Source organism: Rhineura floridana, chromosome 13 (assembly GCF_030035675.1).
Source record: "Rhineura floridana isolate rRhiFlo1 chromosome 13, rRhiFlo1.hap2, whole genome shotgun sequence".
NCBI lineage: Eukaryota > Metazoa > Chordata > Lepidosauria > Squamata > Rhineuridae > Rhineura > Rhineura floridana.
In genome coordinates, this window is record NC_084492.1 from 2,766,195 (window position 1) to 2,789,827 (window position 23,633).

Below are 23,633 nucleotides of genomic sequence, written 5' to 3' on the forward strand. Positions count from 1 at the left end.
AATCTGGTGCGTCGTCCAGAGCCGCCCGAGCGGGACTTCATCTCACTACTGTCCGCGAAGGCACCATCAGGCTCCCATCCGGAGGGCTCCCAGGCCGGCCCACCGACCCTAAAACGGTCGCGCCTCGGAGGCGGCAGCGGCAGCGGCGGCAGCGGGACGGGGGGATGGGAGACCTGACAGACCCCCTCGACAGCCACCACTGGACACGCAGGCGCAGGCGCTCCCTCCAAGGCAGAGAACTCATAGGCCTACCCAGGCGCCTCAACGTCACGCTAAAAACTCCGAGGGAGCGCGCACGCGCGCACGCCTGCCTCCTCCTCCTCCTCCATCACGCTCTACCGTTATTGGTTGTAGGCGGACTCGCCTCCTTCATGGTACCCTGTTGTGATTGGCCGAGCCCGGCTCAACACGAACCTTTTAACCAATCCTTGTCCGCCGATATTTCCGCAGCGCCACCTAGGTACTGTATCTTCTTCTCCTGTGATTTCCGCCGCCCTCCGGCTGCCACTTCCGAATGCTGTTTGGGCAATCTCACGTTCGCCTCTCAACGCAGGCGCAAAGGCAAAACGGAGGCTGTCCCGCGCTGAGCCGGCCAGTGATTGGACGGGAGCGGCGAGACGAGCTCGAGCGCAGGGCGGGACCCAGTCTGCAATTGGGCAGAGCGTTCCTCGCGCGGGCGGCCCGAGCGAGGGCGAGGAGGCTCTGCGCCTTGGCCTTGCGTCCGCCGCAGGGGAAGACGGGAAAAGAAAGGCCGCGACGTGAGCGCGCGACTCTAGGCGCCATTTTGTTTTGGAACCACCGGAGGAGGTAACTAGAGAAGCGCGAGCGGCTCAGTCAGGCGCCTGCCCCGAGACCCTCGCCCCCGCCCCGCCCCAGGTGAGAGCCGCGCCCTGTGCTCCGTGCGGGGAGGTCGGCCCTGGCGGAAGCGCCCGGGAGACGGAGTGGCGGTGGGTGGCCTCCGTCTCGTTCCCGCCGCCGCCGAAGCGGGAAGTGGAGAGGTGGGCCTGCTCGTGGCTCATCGGTCCCGGGACGGGCGGCCCCGGAGGCAGCCCAGGAGGCTCGCGGCGACTCGGGCGTGGGTGGTGGAAGGCCGGCCCGGGGTCCCTTTTCCCGCCCCGAAGGCCGACCGGGAAGTAAACAGTAGCCGGGGATCGGTCTCGTGGGTTCGGCGGCAGAGGCGGGCTCTTCCTCGGTGAGTTCGGCGTCCTACTTCGCCCGCCTGGAAGTCGTAAGGGCCCCCCCTGCCTTCCCCTCCCTCTCCTCCGAAGCCGGAAGTAACTGGAGTCAGCCAAGTATGGGAATAATGTTTTTTAGTAATCTGAAGGATGCCTTTCTTGTATTTCTTCACATTTAGGTGAACTGAAGGTTGTTCCTAACTTTTCTTTCATGTGAGTTGCATGGTTGCTCCTTTCCGGATTTGGAATGACTTTTCTCCCTCCTATCTTGCGTCTCAAGTTGGTTAGAAATTTATGAAAGGACCTTGTTGAGGCAATCTGTGTAGCCCTACACTCACTTGTATTAGAGAGACTAACCAGATGTGCTTAAGAAGCTAAGAAATGGCAAATACATTCCTTTCATCTAGTAATGGGGAGATGGGGTTCCATTAAAACCTCAACGTATTAAAGCAAATGCATTCTTGTTATTATTTTATTTATATTTATTGCTTTAAAAAACCCCTCAAAATAACTCACAAAATTAAAAGTAGATATAAAAACAAGAATAAAACATTCTAAAATAAATAGGAAACACATAAAATCAAGATCCAACCCCTTTTTTCTATGAATTCATCAAAGGATCTTATCCATGGCCACATCTTGTGCCAGTGAATTCTACAAACTTATTTTTTTGGAGGGGGGGATCCTTCTTTATTTCCTGAATCTGCTGTGGAATACTCATGTTCTAGTGTTCTGACATAACTTTTTGTCTGATGGGAGTTTGTATAAGGGCGTGGCTCTAACTGAGTTATGAACTGTGTGCCTTCTGGTTCAAATCTCATTTTACCATGAATTTGCTAGGCTGCCATGGGCAACCATTCTTTCAGCTTTAGCATCCCAATAATTAATATAGTAAAAGTTCTGTTTGTCTTTGTAGTATGATCGTAGGGAGTGGTGATACTTTAATTCTAATTTTTTAAATCTTCATTTGTATTTTTCTAACCTGAAAAGCCCTGATCTCTTGCCTTACATTGTAGTGAAGGTGCTCCAACCCACTTTCTTTAGGGCTGTATGTCAGTTGACTTGTTGAAATTCACGTCTATTGACTTCAGTAGGTCTGCTCTGATTGAGTAGATCCTGGTTGGGTGCTAACTTCCTATCCTGGCATTTCAGTCTTTCCAAATAATACTTTTCACTGAATAGGCTTCTTCCACTGCCCCTGCTCCTCCACCTCCACTCTGAGCCGATACTTTTAATAATCTTCCTACTGTAACCCCCATCTGGATCTGTTTCTTGGCTAATCATGGGTGACTTTGTTAAGAAATCCACTTGCCAAGGGCAGGTGGCCCAGGATGTCTTGCAAGAAGGGCTAGCAGTTGACATTCCCTCCCCAGGTCCTTTCGTGCTGCTGTGTGGAGATGGGAGGAAATAGTAGGCCTCTTGCACTGTTTCTGTGAATATGATAAGACACAAGCCAGGGGACACAAGCCACATATCCAGGGGAAGAGCAGGGAGGGACCTATGATGAGTACACATAGAAGCTGGCTGGAAAGTCAAGCCAGTATTTGCAGACTCCTGCTCTTCATTGCATATTCTCTTACCACATCATTGCCCTGGGCTCCTTCTGGGAGGAAAAGCAGGAGATATATATATAGAAACAAATAATAAATCATTGCTAAGCTTTTTTTGTGAGGATGGTTTTCAAACGTTTGCTGAAAACCCAAATAGTATCAAATGGATTTTCTCTATCTGTATTTTTGGGGAAGACAAGCTTCCTCAGCAGGGTTGATCTATGTGCTGATTAATTCTAGATTTAATTATGTTTTTGGCTAATTTGTTTGGAGTGAATATTAGGTTCACAGGTCTAATTTTCAGCATCTCCAGGGAAACCTTTAAATGTTAAATTAGGTGTCTTGAAATGCTTGGTAAGATGACAGACTATGGTGCTAAGTTGTGCGTTTTACTTATGTGATTGAGCTGTGTTCAGGATGTCCTATATTTAACTGAAATAGGTTAACAGCTGTTCACATCTGTCAACAGTGTAGCACCATCTGTCCAATCTACACAACAGGTACCAACCTCTACTCTTGGCATTGCTTATGAGGCAACAAGCCTCTTAACTGACAATGGTGGGGCAGAAGGTGCTGCTTGCTCATTTAGAAACTATTTTGTTTCCTGCTTGTGTACAATTCTCACCTAGCTGTCTATGTGTTGGGAAGCATTCCATTCATTTTCATTTTTAAGCATTCCTTTTAATTTGTTTTTACTTACAAGTTCATAATGAGATTTTAAAAACTGCTGTTATTAAATTTTTTTCTAAAGTCTTGAAAAATGCTAATCGACTCAGTTGCAGATAACTTTTTTTTAAAAAAATCTGTATTTGAGCCTCTGTGCCACAGGGTGGTTTGAGTGATAGTCCTCTCACAGAGTGGCTAATGCTTAAGTTGCTGATAGGATTTTTTTGTTGCAATCAAAATTGCATTGTAGATGGCTGACTCCTTTTTATGTGTTAAACCTTTGGCTCTTGATAGACTGTCCGCTACCATCCTGAAAATGGGTGTGTGTTGGCAAATCCAAAGGTTTCTATTCAGACTTCATCCTCCTTGACCTCTCTTCCCCTTTTGACACAGTTCATCACTTTCTTTTGTCCTAGGAGGTCTCTGTGATCTGGTCCTTAGTTGATTCTCCTCCTAGCTGTCTACACTCTCACATCATAGGTTCCTCCCTACTCTTCCCCTGGAACGTACAGCAGGTGTTTCCCCTGCTGTCCCCACTCTCTGTTGGGATCCCTTAGAGCTCTGTCCTTGGTACTCTGCTTTTCTCTCGGTGTTCATTGTTTCTGGATAACCTCATTGCATCCCATGTCTTTCAATACCGTGTTATATGCTAATGCCACCCAGCTCCACTTATCTACCCCAAAATGTTACTTCTTTCCATCCAATTCTGCGATCCTCTCTGATGATTCCACTTGGATGCTTTATCACTATGATGCACAGTATATCGAAAACCAAACTTCTCATCTTTCTTCGTAAGTTCACCAATCCTCGTTCACTCTTCTTCCATTGCCAACATCATCTCTGTGAAGCCTTGGTTTTCTCTGACTCCTTTTCTGCTTTGCCCTCAAAGCCACTTTTCTGTTTATATTACAAAACTGCCTGTTTATTTATTATTATTTTATTATTTATTATTTAGTTGCATTTCTAAACCGCCCTATAGCTAGCAGCTCCCAGGGCGGTGTACAACATGATAAAACCACAATATTTAAAATACAGCAAGTGTGTATTGCGCAGACAATATAAACATTATATAAACAAAGTGAAAGAAAACTAAAAAAAATAAGATTAAAAGCTTAAATACTTTAAAATGCCTGGGTGAAGAGGTGGGTTTTTACCTGGCGCCGAAAAGATGACAGAGAAGGCGCCAGGCATATCTCATCTGGGAGGGCATTCCATAATTCGGGGGCCACCACCGAAAAGGCCCTAGATCTTGTTACTGTTCTCCGGGCCTCTGTATGGGTTGGGACCCGGAGAAGGGCCTTAGACGTCGAGCGGAGTGAACGGGTAGGAACATAGCGGGAGAGGCGTTCCATCAGATATTGCGGTCCAGTGCCGTTAAGGGCTTTATAGGTAAGGACCAACACTTTGAATCTGGCCCGGAAACATATTGGAAGCCAGTGCAGTTTACCTCTGTTGTTCCCTTAGCAAAATCACTGGCCTTGCCCTCCTTGTCTTTCACTTTGATTTCAGCAATCTTCTCTCTGGTTTTGGAAATTCAGAAACTGCCTTGTACATGGCAGTTCGGCTCCCCATCTGTCCATGTATAAAATGGCAATGGGCAGCCTTCAAGTCAATTCCGACCTATGGTGACCCCATGAAGAGGGTTTCCATGGTAAGCGATGTTCAGAGGGGTTTCCCCATTGCCTCCCTCTGAAGCAGAGCTGTACAGTCTCTTTTAATAGTGATAACTGGCAGCAGCTGTCCAGGATCTCAGGCAGACATCTTTAATATCTAGCTGCTATGATCCTTTTGTAACTGGAGATGCTGGGGGTTGAACCTGGGGCTTTCAGCTATGGTTCCATTGAAGTTCTTTCTTGTGTCACCTTGATCCGTTCTGATCATGTGACACCTCTCCTTAAACTCCTAGGATGGCTTCCTGTCTGCTTGTTGCTAACTCCTCCTTATCTTTGCTTATCCAGCTATATCATTCTTAGCTGTCCAGAGTGATAACTGTATACAAAGCAAGAACATAGGATGCAGACCTTTAGTGTGGTGGCACCTACCCTTTGGAATTCTTTCCCCTTAAATAATAGACAGGCCTTTTCTGTACCTACTGAAGACCTTCCTCTTTTAACAAGTCTTTTAAGCAAAGACCCTATCCCAGTCTTCGTCTGTGCTGGAATTGCTTTTTAAGATGTTTTTGAAGTTGACTTTTAAAGATGTTTTGTTTTAATATGTTTTGAAGACTTCTTTTTTTTAAGATGTTTTAGAGGGGCTTCTAATGTTGCCCTGGGCTCCTGGGAGGAAGAGCAGGACATAAATTTAATAAATAAATAAATAATAAACTAAAATAATTGTTTTCCCGGTATGTGAAACTTTGGTCAGTTGTGTGTCAGAAAGCTTTTTGGAAATATTTTACTGAAATCAGTCCATAGCTGTGATGGACTCCATTTCCAATTGTTAGCACTGCTGCAGGATGAACTTTGTTGTGATAGAATGAACTTGCTTAAACAAGAGCAGCATGATTGTGGCACAGTGCACCTCAGTATCAGATGATCTGCTCTGGACCCATGAAATGGTTCAAATTATATTCTGTAGTTTGGTCATGAGCAGAATGCAGCTGAACGGTTTGCTTTATTGCTAGGGCAGGTGTAGTCTCACCATTGTCCATAAATTTTAAAAGTGATTTTAAAATTCAAGTAACATACCCAAATGAAGACTGCTAAATAGACCTTGAACTCAACATTTTGATATTTGGTGTCTGCAACTTTTTATGGTGTCAGCTCAGCCCACTGTGAGTGTTCTGTGCAGTTTAGCTGTCAGAAATTACTATTTAAAAAAGTTACTTTTGGGGAATCAAGGGCCACTGGGAAGCTGCACCCCCTTCCTCTCAGGAGGAACATTTTGGCAAGTAAGAGTCCAGCTGGGTCCCACATATTGGACAGTGAAGGAGCAGCTACTTCAGTGCTCCTTTTGCTCTTCTGTTCCCATTCCTTCTTCCTTTTATATCGCAAACCTAAAGGAATGGGTACTTATCTGTTAATGTTTTTCCTATAATTACTGTTAACATATAACATATAAACATATAACATATTAACATATAAAGCACCTAGATATTTTTGGCTGTTTTCTGTGTTTTAATAGTGATGATACTAATAGTGCCATAGTAACAATACTCGTAGCTCAACGCTAGTATCTGACTCTGCACCAAAAAAGGAAGCTCAAAAGACAGTTTAAGTAGAAGACGGTGAGTAACTTGGATGAGAAGAACTACAAGATAGGTGAAGAGGTAAAAACTGGCTTGGAAACAGGAAGCAACTTTATCATTGCACAAGATTAGAATCTAGATTGGCTATTAAGAAAAGCCCTAATTCTAATGTTAATCTTTCCTCAGGAGGTACATACCAGTGAGTATTAATTTTAGCTTTGTTTAATATCAGGGATTTAGCACTTAGGTACACATCTTGTACTTGATACTTCATGCTGTTAAAACTAAATAAAATTTTATGTTCTTATTAACATAGTCAAGTGAATACTATTCTTAATCTTATAGGTCCTGATTAAAGTAGCCTTTTGCTCCAGTTAGACTTGGTGGGTGTGTTTGGACATAACACTAAACTACGATTTCAGTGTACCGTGGGTTGTCCGCTACAGCTTCCTTCCTCCAGTGCAGCCAAGAGGAGGAGATAAAAAAACACTTGTTTACGTTTTCAACTAGCTTTAGTTTATGTCCAAACTGGGGCAAAATGTGGTATTAACTATGTTCTGTTTTGTTTGTCTGAATAGGTCAACTTCAAACTGTCATCTATGATCCTGGCTTGTTTGAATAAACCACAGGTGGTGAATCTCTGACCTTTGGGCCTGATTAGGCCTGCCATGGTCCCAATTTGACTTGCACAGCCATTATCTTCCAAGCCACACCCACCAATGTTGTCAAGTGTGGGGCAGGTGCTGCTCTGGCTGTGAAGGAAGAATTTGGGAGTGTTACAGTGAGCTGTCAGTTGTTGCTTCGCAGCCAGGGGTTGCATTCAGTACCGTTTAAATTTGGTGCCAAGTACAAGCCCTGTCAGGATTGATATACACTTGGGAGCTCCTGAAGGCAGCTGATCATTTAGTTATGCATGACCAGTTACTGGCAAGAAGATTATATATAAGCAGTGCTGTCTTGTCCTGCAGGTGCCATGGTTCAGAACGGAGTGAGAGTACCGGGAAAGAAGACCTGAAGCTACAGCAGAAATTGAGACATAGGCTAACTGGAAAAAAACTTAACCTGTCTCTGAGGTGACTAAAGGGGAATAATGGTGATTTTGCGCCGGGCTCGGCCGCCTGCTTCCGCCCCAACCAGCAATGAATCTTGACTCGCTCTCGCTGGCCTTGTCTCAAATCAGTTACTTGGTGGACAATTTAACCAAGAAAAACTACAGAGCCAGCCAGCAGGAAATACAGCATGTAAGTAAAAAATGGCTCACGTGTTTTTGAAATGTAAGGGTGGAAAATGAAAAAGGCATCCATAGTTTATTTTGCACTATTTACATTCCTGTTTTCAATGGCTGAATTAGTTTAGTCTCTAGAACAACCTTCCCCAACCTAGTGCCCACCAGATGTTTTGGGCTACAACTTGCATCATTCCTGGCCATTGGCTGTACCAGCTGGGTTGGTGTGAGCTGTCCAAAACACCGTAGGCCACAAGCTTGTGGAAGAATGAGTTAGAGCTATAAGTCCAGATCTTATGATATTGTGCTTGCTGGGAGTTGACAATTTTTGGGTTGTGTAAACTGTTTCTTATACTGTCTTATTTCAACTACCTTTTCTGATGTGTATTTGAATAAGTTTTAAGCCTTGAACAGCCTTGTAGAGTTATTGCTCATGTCCATGCTTATAATGTGATCCTTTGAATATTTAAAATCAGCCCATCCACCCTGCTATTAGCCTTGTGGTAACATAATGCTCTTTTCAGCTTGTAATGGCTCATACCCCTTCCTGCTTGGGAGATTTTGACTGTTTCTTACATCTAACTTTGGAATACCTTTAACTTGCTTCATGATTAAGGACCATAAATTGCCTATCTGAAACATTTTTTCCTGTATTGTAGTAGGGGGATATTGATCAGTGTGGTTTGTAAGGGTCCTGAAATGATTACCCTTCAAACTCCAGTCTAAATACTGGGAAGGTCAATAAACTAGTGATAGTGGGAATAGAGAATTTCTCTTGTGTCTTATTTTTGGCAGCTCTTCTCTTGCCATGTATTTCCTTCAATGAATGGGCTTTGTAGAATATCCTCCTATAAACAATAAGCTGTAGCCATGCTATTTTTGTTTATACTGGGTCTGTTACAACATGAGTTTTGATATTATGACCAATACAAAATTTAAAACTGGGATTTCTTTTTGCAGTAAATATTACGACAAAGTGATGTTTGGCTTCTATTAAAGTAGTTTGCTACAAGAAATGTTTGATAATTACAGGCATCCTATATTGAGTTTAATTTAAAACAGCCGTTTGGTTTTGATTAACGTTATGGGAGATAATTACAATAAGTCTGCAATCCAATACATGTCTACTTAGAAGTAACCTCCATTGAGTTCAGTGAGACTTACTCCCAGGTAAGTGTGCATTGGATTGCAACTTTAGTCACTTAGGGTGTTGTTCAGTGCTAGTCCTATTCAGAGTAGACCCATTGAAGTTAATAGACATGACTAATTTAGGAATATTATATTCAATGGGCCTACTCTGAGTAGGACTTAGTTGAATACAGCCCTTAATTTGGAGGAACTACAATCCAATACATGTCTACTCAGAAGTAAGTTCAATTGGGTTCAGTGGGACTTACTCCCAGGTAAATGTGTACTGGATTGCAGCCTAACGGTTATATTTAAATAAATTCCACCTAGAGTAGACCCACTGAAACTATTAAAGTAAATAATAATAATTGAATAAAATAATTATGTTTATTATCCTACTTTTTGAGAAAGCTACTCGAAGTGCCTTGCAATAATATTTAAAATCCCAACAATATTGAAATATAAATAAACAAAATATTTCCATGACTATTCTAAAAATAAAACCAACAGCCAAGAATAAAACAACGAAAATATAAGGTCCAGCATAAAATACCAATTTATTTTAACCCCAAAGGGCATCAAGACCCACTTAAACATTGACAGAGATGGGGTCTGCAGCATTTCAGAAGGAACTGGATTCCACAGTTGTGTGGCCGTTGCTGAGAAGGTTGAATTATGAGCCTACTGACTTGGTCATATTTGCCAGTAGGGAGGGAACTTGGGAATATTGGGAAAACCTTTTAGATGTAAAATTAACATGGTTTTATTTATGAAGAAAATTAATAGTCAAATGGTAAACAAGATGACAATCAATTCAGGATTGCAGGAAAAACATGGGATGTATTCCAATTCAGGTTTTTTTTTCTTGAAAATGCATATTACTGGACTAAAGCTGCTTTTGTTTTAATGGCAAAGCTGCTAAAGCAATTGTGGCAATTGGCTTTAGTGTCCTGGATAGATAAGCTATTAGAGCTTTCATGTTCTGTGGTGGTGGAATGAAGTATAGACCACAGTAAGCCTGTGCTGCTCTCAGATCTAGGAAAGAGGAAAGGCCTCTATGTCTAGATCCAACAACAGAATGCCATCCTGAACTTTACCAATTGTATCAAGGAGATACTCTTTGTTTGAGAATAGGGTATAGTTAGTAGGGATTCAGCCAAAACCTGAGGCAAAGCAGGATGCCTCGGAGGGATTTTGGGCTTCTCTGCAATGTGGCATGAGTCGAAGCAAGGACCCCTGAAGCTCTTTGTGGTGTCTTGGTCATCAGAATATTTTAAAATATTTGCTGCCCTGGGTTCCTTCTGGGGGAATGGCAGCATATAAATCTAATAAATAAATAAAGAATAAAAAATCCTACATAGATTTGCTAAAAGCAAAATAAATGCTCTTAAGTGTACCATAACACCAAGGTGGGATGATAGGGGAAGGGAGGGGACATGGAGGAAGAGCTCTGTTGTGACTTACAGGTGGTGCTTCTAATTGGAAGGAATGATTTTACCTGGAAAGTGAATTCCTTTTACTACTTGCCCCAAATCAACTTTAAAGGTGCCTAGTGCACCTTTGTCTGTAGTTTGGTGTATTTCTTACCCAGAGGCACCTCCCTCATGTCTGCAGTTTTCAGACCAATTGCTCATAAAACACTAGGGAGAGTAAACTCTAAAACCGTAATGGTTGCATTTGCACGAATGCCACTGCAGCTATCCTTCTGAAATTGGCAGGATTTTATAAGCAAACAGGTTTTCTTTTTGTTAAAGAGCAATTGAAATTATGCCACTTCTCCTCACAAATCCAAATCCATTACTCTGGGTCATTGGCCCATTTAAATCTGTGAAAGACTACTGTGGTCGCTTGCTACTTTACTTCCCCTTTCAGACTGATTTGTTGTGTTTTCTAAACCTGGGCTTGTGATTTGTTTCTATTCAAACAAACCACGAGCATTAAACAAAGTTTTTTCTTGGCTTATCACTTATGCTTTCTTTAGGGGAAATGAACCATAAGCACAGGTTCAGACAACAGGACAAGACAGATTCTGGCTTGTTTCATTCTGGTGTGGAAGTAGAAGAGGGATGCCATGAGCAATGTGTACCAGCACACCACTGGTACAAAGACATTTATCTTAAACTATAGTTGAATGTGACGACGTGCAACCGGGTCACACTGTGACTCTGCTGCGTTTTCCTTTTCTCCCTTTGCCTCGGCCCCACAGGAGAGTTATATGGCTCCTGTGCCTTAATAGCGTAGCTGATAGTGGTAGGAGCACTGCACTATTACACTGCTTGGGACCAGCTAGTGGCCTTTCTTGGTCTGGGTTCTTTCCCTATGCTACCAGTTGTTGGTCCCTGCTGTGCAGCTTCAGCTGTGCTTTTCATGGTGTAAATCTTTTCTTCAGGTTCTAGTCTGGGGTGGAAACAGATAAGTGGTGATAACTTCAGAGCAAATCTGAATGTGGTAATTAGTCTTAATTCACCCTTAGAGAGTTGGGGAAGGAAGATGCTTTGTGGTAAATCTGAAGGGCATTGTTGTCTTAGACTGGAGTGCTCAAAAGCTAACTGGCTACTATGTAAAAAGGCCTTGTACTTAAAAGAGGGTAATTTGAATTGTGGCTTTCAAGATAAGCTAAAGCCAGAGGAACAGAAAATGTTCTGTGATATTTCTGAGTAGAAGGGTAATCGTCGTCATATATATTGTTGTAAAAATATGAAACTTGTTCAATAATTGTTGATCGCAAGCTGAATATGAGTGAACAGCGTGATGTGGCTGCAAAAAAAAAACATGCTATTTTAGGCTGCATTAACAGAAGTATAGTTTCCAAATCGTGTGAAATTTGGCATTGGCTGGGCCTCATCTTGAGTACTGCATCCAGTTCTGGACACCGCACTTTAAGAAGGATGCAGACAAATTGGAAGAGGTTCAGAGCAGGGCTGTGGAGTCGGTACGCCAAACTTTTGACTCCGACTCCTCTATTTTTCTACTGTCCGACTCTGACTCCGCCCGAAATTGCTTCCAACTCCACAGCCCTGGAAAGGGCTGTAACTGTCTTTTTAAATTGGAAGCTCTCGTAGGAGCATTTTTATCGCTGCCTGAATATGCGCTGATCTTGGCATCACAGCATTTGTCTTCATCTGGGTCCTGTGTCATACACTGACACACAAAATGCTTTCCATCTTGAGTTATGGTGAAATGCTCAACTACAGCTGACTTCATGGGAAGCTTCTTTGACATTTTGAATTTATATTTTTTAAAAATTTATTTTGAAGTCGGAGTCGGTACATTTCTACTGACTCCGACTCCACCCAAAATTGCTTCCGACTCCACGACTCTGACTCCACAGCCCTGGTTCAGAGAAGGGCAACAAGGATGATCAGGGGACTAGAAACAAAGCCCTGTGAGGAGAGAGTGAACAAACTGGGTGTGTTTAGCCCTGAGAAGAGAAGACTGAGAGGAGATACAAAAGCAATCTTCAAGCACTTGAAAGGTTGTCATACAGAGGAGAACCAGGATCTCTTCACGATCATCACAGAGTGCAGGACACAGAATAATGGGCTCAAGTTGTAGGAAGCCAGATTTCAGCTGAACATCAGGAAAAACTTCCTACCTTCTCGAGCTGTACAACAATAGAACCAATGACCTAGGGTAGGGATTGGCTTTCCAACACTGGAGGCCTTCAAGAGGCAGCTGGACCTGTCGGGGATGCTTTAATTTGGATTCCTACATTGAGCAGGAGATTGGATTCCATGAGCTTATATGGTCTGACTCCACAATTCCATGATATAGTACCGATTGGGGTATTTAATAAATTTAATTTAAATACCTTGCTTGGCGACAGTGCCAGAGTTTCTGCCTTGCACTGAATCACACCAGCATTTGTTTAGGAACAATAACTGTATGGAGGCGACTTGCCTCTGATTGTTTATTGGAGGTAGGAGCTAAATGGAATGACGAGGAAGTGTAAAAGAGAGGTTGCTATCCAGAGATTTTGTAAACATATTTTTTCTTTATCCTCTCCCCCAGCTGCTTATTTCTGTCTGATTATGTGACCACAAACAGCCTTAGCTTTGAGCTTAGAGGGTATTTGGGAGCCTTACTTCCAGCATCCTGGCAATAGAGAGCAACAACGCAGCCATAGTAAGCATGGGTGTCTTAGGGAGGACCAGCTGGTGGGGTTTAAGGGAAGGCAAAGAACTTTGCGGGTTATCCAGATGGATACAACTCGGAAATGAATGTCTTGGTTTATCCTTCACTAGGACTATGGACTGCTGTATTGTGATTCTTGGAATTGCATGTGGTGTGTGGCTTCAGCTGCTCTGCTTTTCTGGCCCCTAGATTGTGAATCGGCACGGCCCCGAGGCAGACAGGCATTTACTACGCTGTCTATTCTCACATGTGGATTTCAGTGGCGATGGTAAAAGTAGCGGCAAAGATTTCCATCAGGTAAATTCTGCACTTGAAGAATTTCCAGTTAGTGTGTTTTTTATTTTTACTTTTTTTTGCAGTGCTTCGGCTGTAGTGACATACAATATTCATTGTGAAAATTCATACAGGAAAAGCAGTACTGAAATGATTACTAAAACATCCTGCATATATATACGTTTAAAACAGGCAGCAGATCTCCAACAGAATGCTACTTTTAAAAGCCCCTTAGCTTATTGGTAGAGCACATGCTTTGCATGTAAAAGGACCTACATCCTGCCTGAAACCCTGGAAAGCTGCTGCTGGTCATTGTCTACAGTACTGAGCTAGGTGGAGCAGTGGCCTGACTCGTATGTGGTAGCTACCCTTGTTCCTGTTTTAAGCATAGCGTGATTTGCCCTCCAGCAGTTAGTCCAACGGCATTTCTCAAAGGCTGTCTTTGCTAGCCTGTAGAAATTGGGAAGGGAATCTGGTAAGCACACCTTCCTGGGAGAGCTCCGAAGAGGAGCTGCTAAGAAAAGGTCTGTGGTTTTTCTTTCCTCTTCTGCAATTCCACTAAAGAGCGTTCCTCAAGCAAAGCGGCTTCTGAAATTCTAAAGAGCATGGAAGGAGGCTTCATTCACATTGGTTAATTAAGCATAAAGGTTCCATAGAGGTGGCATGTCTGCATACCCAGTATGTATCTGCACTGGATTTGGATTGTTTCACATATGATATTGTTCTAGTTTTTATATGTGAAATTGTATTAATAGTTGATATTGTGAATCTGCATTGTGAATTCAGAAGGCTTTATGGGAAGCAATTAATAAACAGAAGTAAATAAATATCTCCCTGAGTACTTAACATGGTAGGCTATAAATGTTGAAGATAATGCTGATGCTTTTTATATTTTAAGAACTGCAGGAAATGTTAAAGCAGGAGAGTTGAGCTAACCTTGAATACTGCTGTTTCTAAAGTCTTATCAGGGTTTGCTAGCCTTTTTGGACCAGGGGTTTATTATGAATTTTGAGAGAATGCTGAGGGTGCCAGTCACAAAATGGCTGCCTTGGGAGGGTGGCATAATACAACATGGTTGCCATGGGGGCAGAGAGAGTCATTGCTTTCCCCCATCCCTTCCGTGGACAATCTCATGTTTACTATGGTAAGTCAGGATACAGCTGTTAACGGCACAACAACTCTGTTTCCCCCTGTATCCACTTAGCAGAAAGTAAGACCTGTTTAACACAAAGAGGCTCACTTCTGAAGTAGGCATGTGTACCATTATACTGTTAAGTTAAATACAACACAATACAATACAATACAGTGGATTCCAGTGCCTGGACATCATCTCCTGCAGACATGTCTAAGCCTCTTTTCAAAGTGTTCACGATTTGCATTTTGCAAGACGTTTTGCTTCATAATTTTCTTTCTAGGAGGGCTGGAAACTTAATTTTTTTCAAAGAAAGGTCAGAGTCTAGAGTTCCTTCCTGGGAGCGCCAGTGAAGGTCTTTGCGGGTGCCAGATTGGTGACCTGCCATGTATTGGAATTTCAAATTCTGAACAGCTCAGTAAGTGAAACCCATACTGCTTTTGCGTTTAAGGCATGCTTGTAAGGCATACCACTTATTTGGCTTGTCTCTGTTTTTCCTTAATTTAAATATTCCTTAATTTATCTTAGCTTTCATTGTGTTGCTCTGGATACAGTATTCAAACAATGCTTGCTTTGCTGGGCGTATCTTTGCAGCCCTGCCCCTGATGTCACACTGTGTGATGGCAAGATGGCTGGCCTTTTTATTATATAGTAAGAAAGTATCCTATAGTAAGAAGATAGTTTCAAGTAGTTTCATAGACATAGGTATGCTTCTAGCAATAAAATACGTAGTATCTGGTAGTTAGATGATACTGCTCCCGCTCCCTAACCCAACCCGTCTCTATAGCAGTCTTCTTTCTTTTCAGACTCAGTTTCTGATCCAGGAGTGTGCGTCATTGATTACAAAACCAAACTTTATTTCAACGCTGTCCTATGCTATTGAAAATCCATTGCACTATCAGAAGGTTTGTATGCAGTTTGTAAAGTGCTGTTATATGAGAGCGGTAAAGAAAAACCTAGTCGGGTAGCATTGAGATGTTACAAAATGTACAGCTGTGTACATCATTATAACTGAGTTTTTAAGATTTCCATCATGTATTATTATTACTTTTAGATTTGTTAGTCTCCTGTTACCTGAAGTTACTTACATCACTTTTAAAAGCACAAATATATTATACCATAAAAAGAAAATAACAACCCCCGTGACAGCCACAGGAAGCACTAATAACAAGCAATATCATCTGAGTCTATCAGAAGCCTGGGATAAAACCTGAGTGTTTACTGACACCCTCTCCCTTGACATCCCCCTCAGAGTGAGGACCTGGAGAAGGGCCTCAGAATAAGACCCAAGGATCTGGGGTGGTTCATATTGGGAGGGGTGTTCCAGGAGCAATTCTGTACTTGGAGGAATGTCCAGTTAGTTGACTTTTTACATTTTTTTGCCTTGCAGTGCCCAGTCACACAGGGGCTTCTGTAGTAGTTTACAGAACTGAGAGCTTTTATGTTGGCATGGAAAAATAATGTTGGTTTGGAACAAATGCTATTATCTTGAGGGAAGCTGGAAAGAAGTGGGAGGCTGGGAAGAGTGGAAGATAGTTTAGAACTTTCTGTAGAGATCTTATGCTATAGAACATTTTCTTGGTACAGTATTCTGTTCCTTGTTACATAGTGAACACTGTTAAATTGTGAACATAACCATCTCATAGACATTTTTTTCTTTCAGAGTCTTAAGCCGTCACCCCATCTATTTACTCAGCTGAGCAAAGTTATCAAATTAAGCAAGGTTCAAGAGGTTGGTTTGTTAATTCTATTCTAACATGTTATGCACCTGAGAAAATAGAAAGCCTGGCTGCTGGATCAGACGAAAGGACTGCTTAGTCCCATAGTGGGCAGCCAGATGCCCCCAAGGGAAGTCCACAAACAGGATGTGTGAGCAACAGCACTCTCTTGTTGATGATCCCCAGCAATTGCTTCACTGGAATCTCCCAATATTCAACTTCATTGGATGACCCTATTATAATGAGGGAGGGGGGGAAACCTCCTCTATCTGCTTTCTCTACCTCATGTATAATTTTACAGATCTCTGTCAAGCTCCCCTCTCCCCATACTCGCCTTGTTTCTAAACTAAATAGCCCCATCCATTGTAACCTTTACTCATAGGGGAGTTGCTCCAGCTCCTTGATCATGTTAGTTGCCCTTTACTGCACCTTTTTCAGCTCTACAGCACCCTTTTTGAGGTGTGAACAGAGCTCTTACACAGTATTCTGAACTTGGTTGAATCATAGATTTGTATAAAGGCATTATTATAGTAATAGTTTTGTTTTTATTTTCTAATGATCCCCATGAAATTTGCCCTTTTCAGAGCAGTTGCACTTGGGATCAGTATTTTCATCAAGCTGTCCACAACAACCCCTAGATCACTTTCCTGCTCAGTCTGTGCCAGCTTCAACCCCATCTGTGCGTGTGCATTGCCTCAATGGTGATCACTTGACACTTGCTCACACTGAACTGCATTTGCTCTTTTAATGTACATTTACCCAGTTTGGAGAGATTATTTTGGAGCACTTCACAATCCCTTTTTGTTTTTCCCACCCTGAATAATTTGATGTCATCTCTGAACTTGGCCACCTCACCTCTTAACTCCCAATCATTTATGAACAAATTAAAAGCACCACTCAATACACATTCTACAGAGGGACTGGCATCCCAACAGAATCTGAGGAAGGCTGACAGCTAATAGGGCTCTAGGCAATGTTCTGACCACATTAAATAAGCTATGGCACTAATCACCATAAATTCTTCCAGATTCCCTCCATTTCTTGTCTGGCTTCTAACACTGACTAGCATCTTACCTCAGAGTAGCAGCACTGCCAGGAACATCACTCTCCAAATCCTAATCCTGGGCACCCTTGGTGGTTGTTTAATTCTGGTAAAGTGAGGAAAGTTGGGAGGGCAGTAAAGTTCTCCAGGACTGGAGATTCACTTTGCCAATCTAGTTGCCAACTGCTGTCCTATATATGTGCTTAAGTCAAGGGTTCCCAAACTGTGGTCTGTGAGCCATGAGCTTCATTAAGATGGTCTGCTGCATGTCCTATTAAATATTCATACTGAGTTTTAATGGCATTTTACGGCTTCTTTTATTATATTGCATTTTAATGTATTACAGTCTGAATTCTGTGGAATGCAAATTGTAATATAGTAAAATTCAGTGTAAAAAGTAAAATAAGCAGTAGAAGTATAATTAAAAACAACACAGCTTCTTGCACAGTGCACTGCAATTGCTACAACAAGCAGGGGGAGGGAATCACTAAGTGGTCCACCAAGACCCTCACCAATTTTGTGAGGACTGTGAGGGGAAAAACATTTGGGAACTACTGTATTAAATGATAATGCACATCTGTGCTCCTCTGTTTGTTTATAGGTTATTTTTGGCCTTGCTTTGCTGAACTCCTTCAATCCAGATCTACGAGGGTTTGGTACGATAAATTTCTATGGCAATTCAAACATACACATATCTTAGTTGGGCTTTTAGCAGAAGCTGCTTCCTTAGTTGTAGCTTATAGAGATGTCAGTTTTCATCCATCACCTGGAGCCAGTTGCTTAAATTGTAGAATCCAAGGCCAGAAGGGACCAGAGTGCAATGCCTAGTTTACCTATTAAATGATCACCCTACACTGCCTACACTGAAGTCTGGGCGGAGGGGAAACACCTGGATCTCAAAAATCTTTCCCAATCTTTGTGGGTCATAGAATGGTCTGAAGAAACAAGATGCCAGGGAGCTTGGGAACCATATGTAAGCTGCTCCTGACCTCTTGATAGAAATCTAATACATATTCTGCCACCATCCCAATCTTGTGAGGTAACAAGAAAATATGAAATCTGCTTCCTTGTACCTGTTCTGTATTGGGTCTGAAAGCAGTTGATGTGCAGATCATTGATCCAAAATATTCCCTTCCAACTTAAAACTGCAGCAACATGTCTAGTTGATTATGAACAAATAATTCTTTCCTTTAATCTGAGGTTCCTGGAACCTCCTATTAGTTAGGGTGTTGTATATTTGGAAGTAAATACTATTTTCTAATTATACCTTAGCACAAGGATGTAATAGATGCTATAGGAGGATTAATGTGGACAGGCAAGCTCAACAAGTAGGGTTTGAGGAGAGTCATGGTACAGCAAGCAAAGGAAGCAGGTTTAAGGTGCAACCTAAGCAGGAGCTGTTGACCAGCCTGCCAGCATCCTCTTTCTGCTTTCTTGTGCTTGAGCCAAACAATGCAGAGAAATGCACTGCACAGTTGGAGCAGGTGAGGTTGCATTCCAAGACTGGGTGATTCTGACTGATTGCTCTGTCACCATGTATGATTATTAGAGTAGTTGGCAAGTGTTGTTAATAAACCAGAAGAACAAATGCTTGAGCTTTTTCTAAAAACAATCTAGTTAACTGCTTTCTCTCTTTTTTTTTTTAAAAAAAGCTGCTCAGTTTATTAAACAGAAACTTCCTGATCTTCTGCGTTCATACATTGACGCAGACGTCAGTGGAAATCAAGAAGGTGGCTTCCAAGATATTGCAATAGAGGTCTTGCACCTCCTCCTATCCCATCTTCTTTTTGGACAGAAGGGAGCCTTTGGAGTTGGACAGGAACAGATTGACGCTTTTCTTAAGACATTGCGTAGAGGTAAGTATTGTATTTGATACATACTGGCTTCCAATATGAACGGATATTTGCATGGGCTAAACCTATTGATGGCAATCCAGAAAAAAGAAATGAAATTGAGTATTGTGTCTCTTCAAACAAAACCCCCAAAAGCAGATCTGGTTTAGAGAAAATATCTATTTTAAACCTTACTTGTAAATTAGCTATTTTTATTGCAGTCATTTGTGAATCTTATTTCTTTTTAAATTTACCACTTCCCATGAGGTATTCAAATGTGATGTTCTTAATGTAGATCCTTATAGGGATGTCTGCGTGATCTGTCTTTCAGCTACTATAATTTTTTTTAAAAAAGTTTGGCTGCACCCAACTTCAGATCTCCCAAGAAAGGTGTATTATTAGTGGTGGCTCTTCATTTAGAAATGGATATAATGACTTGGATGACATTTAGACTTGGATATAAAATCATGTATTCTACTGCTGCCACCACCTCTGAACTTTGGGTGTGGGGTTTGCCCAATGCAAACTATCCCTCCTTGCTCTCATAGCCGCCTACTTCCCAACTAAACTTAATTGGCAGCAGCTGCAATGTGTGTGGCACATTTTGTTTGATACGTTGCTGTGACAGCCCAAAGAATGTGCAAACATCCCTATAAGGATCTGCATTTTGGAATGGGCTTGGAAATAAGCTATTTTTATTTTTTTTTGAAAAGTCAGTCATTTTACCCTAGCTCTGTTATATGTTGGATTTGTGTCCTTTGAGGAACTCAGCAGCATTGTAATCTTGCAGCAACCCTGTGTTGTGGGATAGGCTACCAGATGCTCTTGAGTGTGATTTTTGAACCCAGTACTTCTCCATTCATGCTCATTACTCTAGCCACTGTGTCATCCAGGCTAGTAAGTGAGCCCTAATTGTGAAGAAGCTGTCTTTGTGATATTCATTCCATTGGCATATGGCAATGTTTGGTGCCAGAATGAAATTCCACAATATTTAATGCCATGTACACATTTCTGAAAGAACATTTATTTATTTATTTCTACTCCAGCATATAGGGCAAGGCCCTCATAAGGCAGCTTACAATAAAAATGTTACAGAAAACAATTGAAAAAAAATCTTATTATAAAAGCAGCAGAGAAGTTTGTAGCTGGCGAAGCAGCTTAAGCTGGCAAAAGGCTCTCCTAGCCACTGAAGTCACCCGCACCCCAAGCTGTGAACCTATTTCTTCCAGGGGAGTGCAACTTTTTTCAAAACTGATTGCAGGCCAGTGTGCTTCCCAGTCAGTGATATTCCATTTTATCTGGATTAGGATTCAGCTATATCTAGATTGCCTTGATAAGCCTATCAAATTTGAGATGATACCTGAACTTAAACTGCTGGCCTTTCACTTGAGGGTAGCCATTGAAAATATTTACATGTGCTGTATGCTGATAGTTGTCCAATTTGTTTGAAATGAGTTGCAAGATGTTTTCTTTACAGATTCCCATTTTGTGCAACATGGAAAACCATAGTTTACTGTGAACACACCGTAATGGCTGTGATTATGGCTTGTTGGGAACAAAGCAAACTGCAATCTCTGGTTTGGTCATAACATGAAGCTGGGAATTGTGGTTTGCTTCCCCAAGTGTGTGCAGGAAGGAGGAAATGGCCAAGATTGACATGTCCATGGTAAACCATTAACTATGGCTTATCATGACGTGTGGGTGAGGTAATAGTTTCTTAATAGCCATATTGTCGCAGTAGCATGGTGACTACTATGCCAAAAGTTGGGGGGTGTAAAGTAAATTACTTCCCATGTCTCTGAATCCCAGAACAGTGAGCATAAACACCTTTCTAGCTAGAAGATTTTGCTTATGACATGATTCTGAGTGAAATGCTGACATGCTCTGGGCTCTCAGATTTTCCCCAGGAACGTTGCCCTGTGGTGCTTGCACCACTCCTATACCCTGAAAAACGGGACATTCTAATGGACAGGATCCTGCCTGATTCTGGAGGGATAGCAAAAACGATGATGGAGAGTTCTCTTGCGGACTTCATGCAGGAAGTTGGTTATGGCTTTTGTGCAAGGTATGTAGATAATTTCACTGAGATTTGGTGGCTTGACTCTGACTAATATTGCATTATTTGCATTTTCTGAGACACTTGTATTTTTCTGATAAATGATCATTTATTGTTTGAAGACAGGATTTTTTTTTTTAAAAAAAAGGAATAATCCCATTGAAATCAATGGACAAGTTAGGTCAGTTGATTTCAGTGGGTTTCTGCAGAGTATGACTTAGTCAGATACAAATTTCTTTATCTTTTAACATAAGAACATAAGTCCTGCTCCAGTCAACAATCTGGCTACTGAATTCTGCACCGGTTGCTGTTTCCAAACCATCTTGAAGGTAGCCCTACGTATAATGCATTGCAGTAATCCAACATTGATGTTACCCGAACATAGAGAACAGAAGTTAGGCTGTCCTTGTCCAGATAGGGGAGAAACTGGACCACTTGAGCCTGAAGCGATAGTAATGAATCCAGAAGTATCCCCAAGCTATGTACTTACTCCATCAGATGGAGTGTGACCCCATCCATAGCAGGCCACATTCCACCCATCTGGTCTACGGAGCCACCCACTTATAGTGCCTTAGTCTTGTCTGGATTAAGCTTCAGTTTATTGACTCTCATTCAGACCATTATTGAAGCAAGACATCAGTCTGGTGCATCCACTGCCACACCTGCAGATGTAAAGGAGAAGTAGAGCTGTGTGGCATCAGCATATTGCTGACAACGTACTCCAAAACTGCGGATGACTACTGAGCGGTTTCATGTTGATAAACAGCATGGGAGATGAAATTGAACCCTGTGGAACTCTGCACTGAGGGGTCCATGTGGCCGAACAATAGCCCCGAAGCACCACACTCTGAAAACCACCATCCAACTAGAATTGGAACCATTGCAAAGCCATGCTGCCCACCCACAACTTGGACAGCCTTTCCAGAAGAATACCGCGGTTGATGATACTGAAAGCTATTAAAAGATTAAAGAGAATGAACACGGACACCCTCCCCCTGTCTTTCTCCCGACAAAGGTTGTCATACAGGGCAACCAAGGCAGTTTCTGTGCCAAAACCCTGATTGAAATGGATTCATTCTGTAAAATTGTGTAAAAGGGACGCATTCGCCATAAGGAGCCACATTGTCTCATGACAAGATGATATGGAAAGCCATGCCTGCTTCTCTGCTGGTGAGAAATGTGCAGCATGCAGTGTTGCTTCTCTGAGAAGTAAATGTCAGACGGAACCATCCACAACATTATAAGAATCCCTTTTATCTTTTGAGATAAAGACCTATATCAGGGGTGGCTCACCCATTTCAAGCTGAGGACTGCATTTGGCCCATGGCCAACCCTCCAAGTGCCACAAGGTTAACCCTGCAGGGAACACATGTCAAAGTGGGTGTTCCCAAAGTGTGAATGCAGGTGTGGTGAAAACTGTCTTCCAGGGGAATATTGCACTATTTTATTTTTTTAAACTAGTTACAAAAACCTTTTTGGCATCATGTCATCACATCAGGGGACCTATAGGAGCAGTCAGTAAATATGTCTAAATATTTTTAAATTTTATTTTGTATAGTAATCAGATAATGAAAAAGGGGATTGTGAGACCATAACAACCCCTTTGAGGCTGGATGCAGCTTTCAGGGTAACCACCCCTGCCCTGCATCCTTCAAGATGAGGAGCAGTTTGGTTGCCTCCCGCACATTTAATTACCAGTTGCCCTATGTAATAGTCACAGTTACTGCCGCATGTCACCCCCTGCTATCAACCCTGGTCTAGGCTGAGGTCCACAATGCTCTCTTAGCCAGGCACAGCAAAAATCCTGGTATTGGCTGCAGGTGGTGTCTGGTTGGTTATAAGGCAAGGCATATATAGAGTGCTCGAGTGTTGCTTAAGTAATAGTCTGGAGCCTACTTAGGACTTAAGTAGTCCAAAGCCCCGCCTCCTCAGAGGAACATTTCCTCATTTACTGTCAGTCATGTAACATACTGATTTGTGTGAAAGAATATGGTTCAATATTGTTGCTAAATAGAAATCCTGTTTTAATGAGAAGAACAGAGTACCTAGCGGGAGATTATTTTAAATGTCATGACATAAGTCTCAATAATACTATCTAATAGTATTAATAGAAAACAATTACATACCAAGTTTTGTGATGGTCATTGACCGTAGGGTGAAGGGCAGGTAAGAAATAAAATTAGTAATAATAATGCTGCCTTGTATTTTTAGCGTGGAGGAATGTCGCAACATAATCACACAGTTTGGTGTTGGAGAGGTCACTGCTGCCCAGGTTGCCAGGGTGTTGGGAATGATGGCTCGAACACACTCAGGATTGGCAGATGGCATTCCTTTACAGGTGAGTATCCTTAGTGGTCAGTAGTGTTGTGTGATGTAACTTGAATTTAACTGGATAGACTTACTGAGTGGTGTTTACACAGAAGATTCTGGAGCCACTTAATTCCTGTGATCTTGAGGAAAATGTGTGACTGAAATGTTAAATGACTTCAAGCATTGAGGGAATGCTTTTTGACCC

General features: G+C 42.2%; 1 protein-coding gene across 12 annotated transcripts in view; it reads left to right on the top strand.

The window, feature by feature from the left end:
• Nucleotides 1-583: 583 nt before the first annotated feature.
• Nucleotides 584-23,633, top strand: part of CNOT1 (CCR4-NOT transcription complex subunit 1) — a 114,410-nt gene continuing 91,360 nt past the window's right edge. For 8 of the 12 annotated variants that reach the window (XM_061594114.1, XM_061594119.1, XM_061594123.1 and 5 more), the window contains exons 1-9: nt 585-876; nt 7,547-7,819; nt 13,255-13,362; nt 15,277-15,375; nt 16,134-16,202; nt 17,832-17,886; nt 18,883-19,086; nt 20,959-21,127; nt 23,330-23,456. In XM_061594114.1, coding sequence (XP_061450098.1) covers nt 7,718-7,819; nt 13,255-13,362; nt 15,277-15,375; nt 16,134-16,202; nt 17,832-17,886; nt 18,883-19,086; nt 20,959-21,127; nt 23,330-23,456 — 933 coding nt within the window. In that variant the 5' untranslated portion in view covers nt 585-876; nt 7,547-7,717. Of the gene's footprint in view, nt 877-903; nt 1,193-7,546; nt 7,820-13,254; nt 13,363-15,276; nt 15,376-16,133; nt 16,203-17,831; nt 17,887-18,882; nt 19,087-20,958; nt 21,128-23,329; nt 23,457-23,633 lie in introns of those variants that run through there. The other 4 variants (XM_061594120.1, XM_061594115.1, XM_061594121.1 and 1 more) reach the window with 4 other exon arrangements.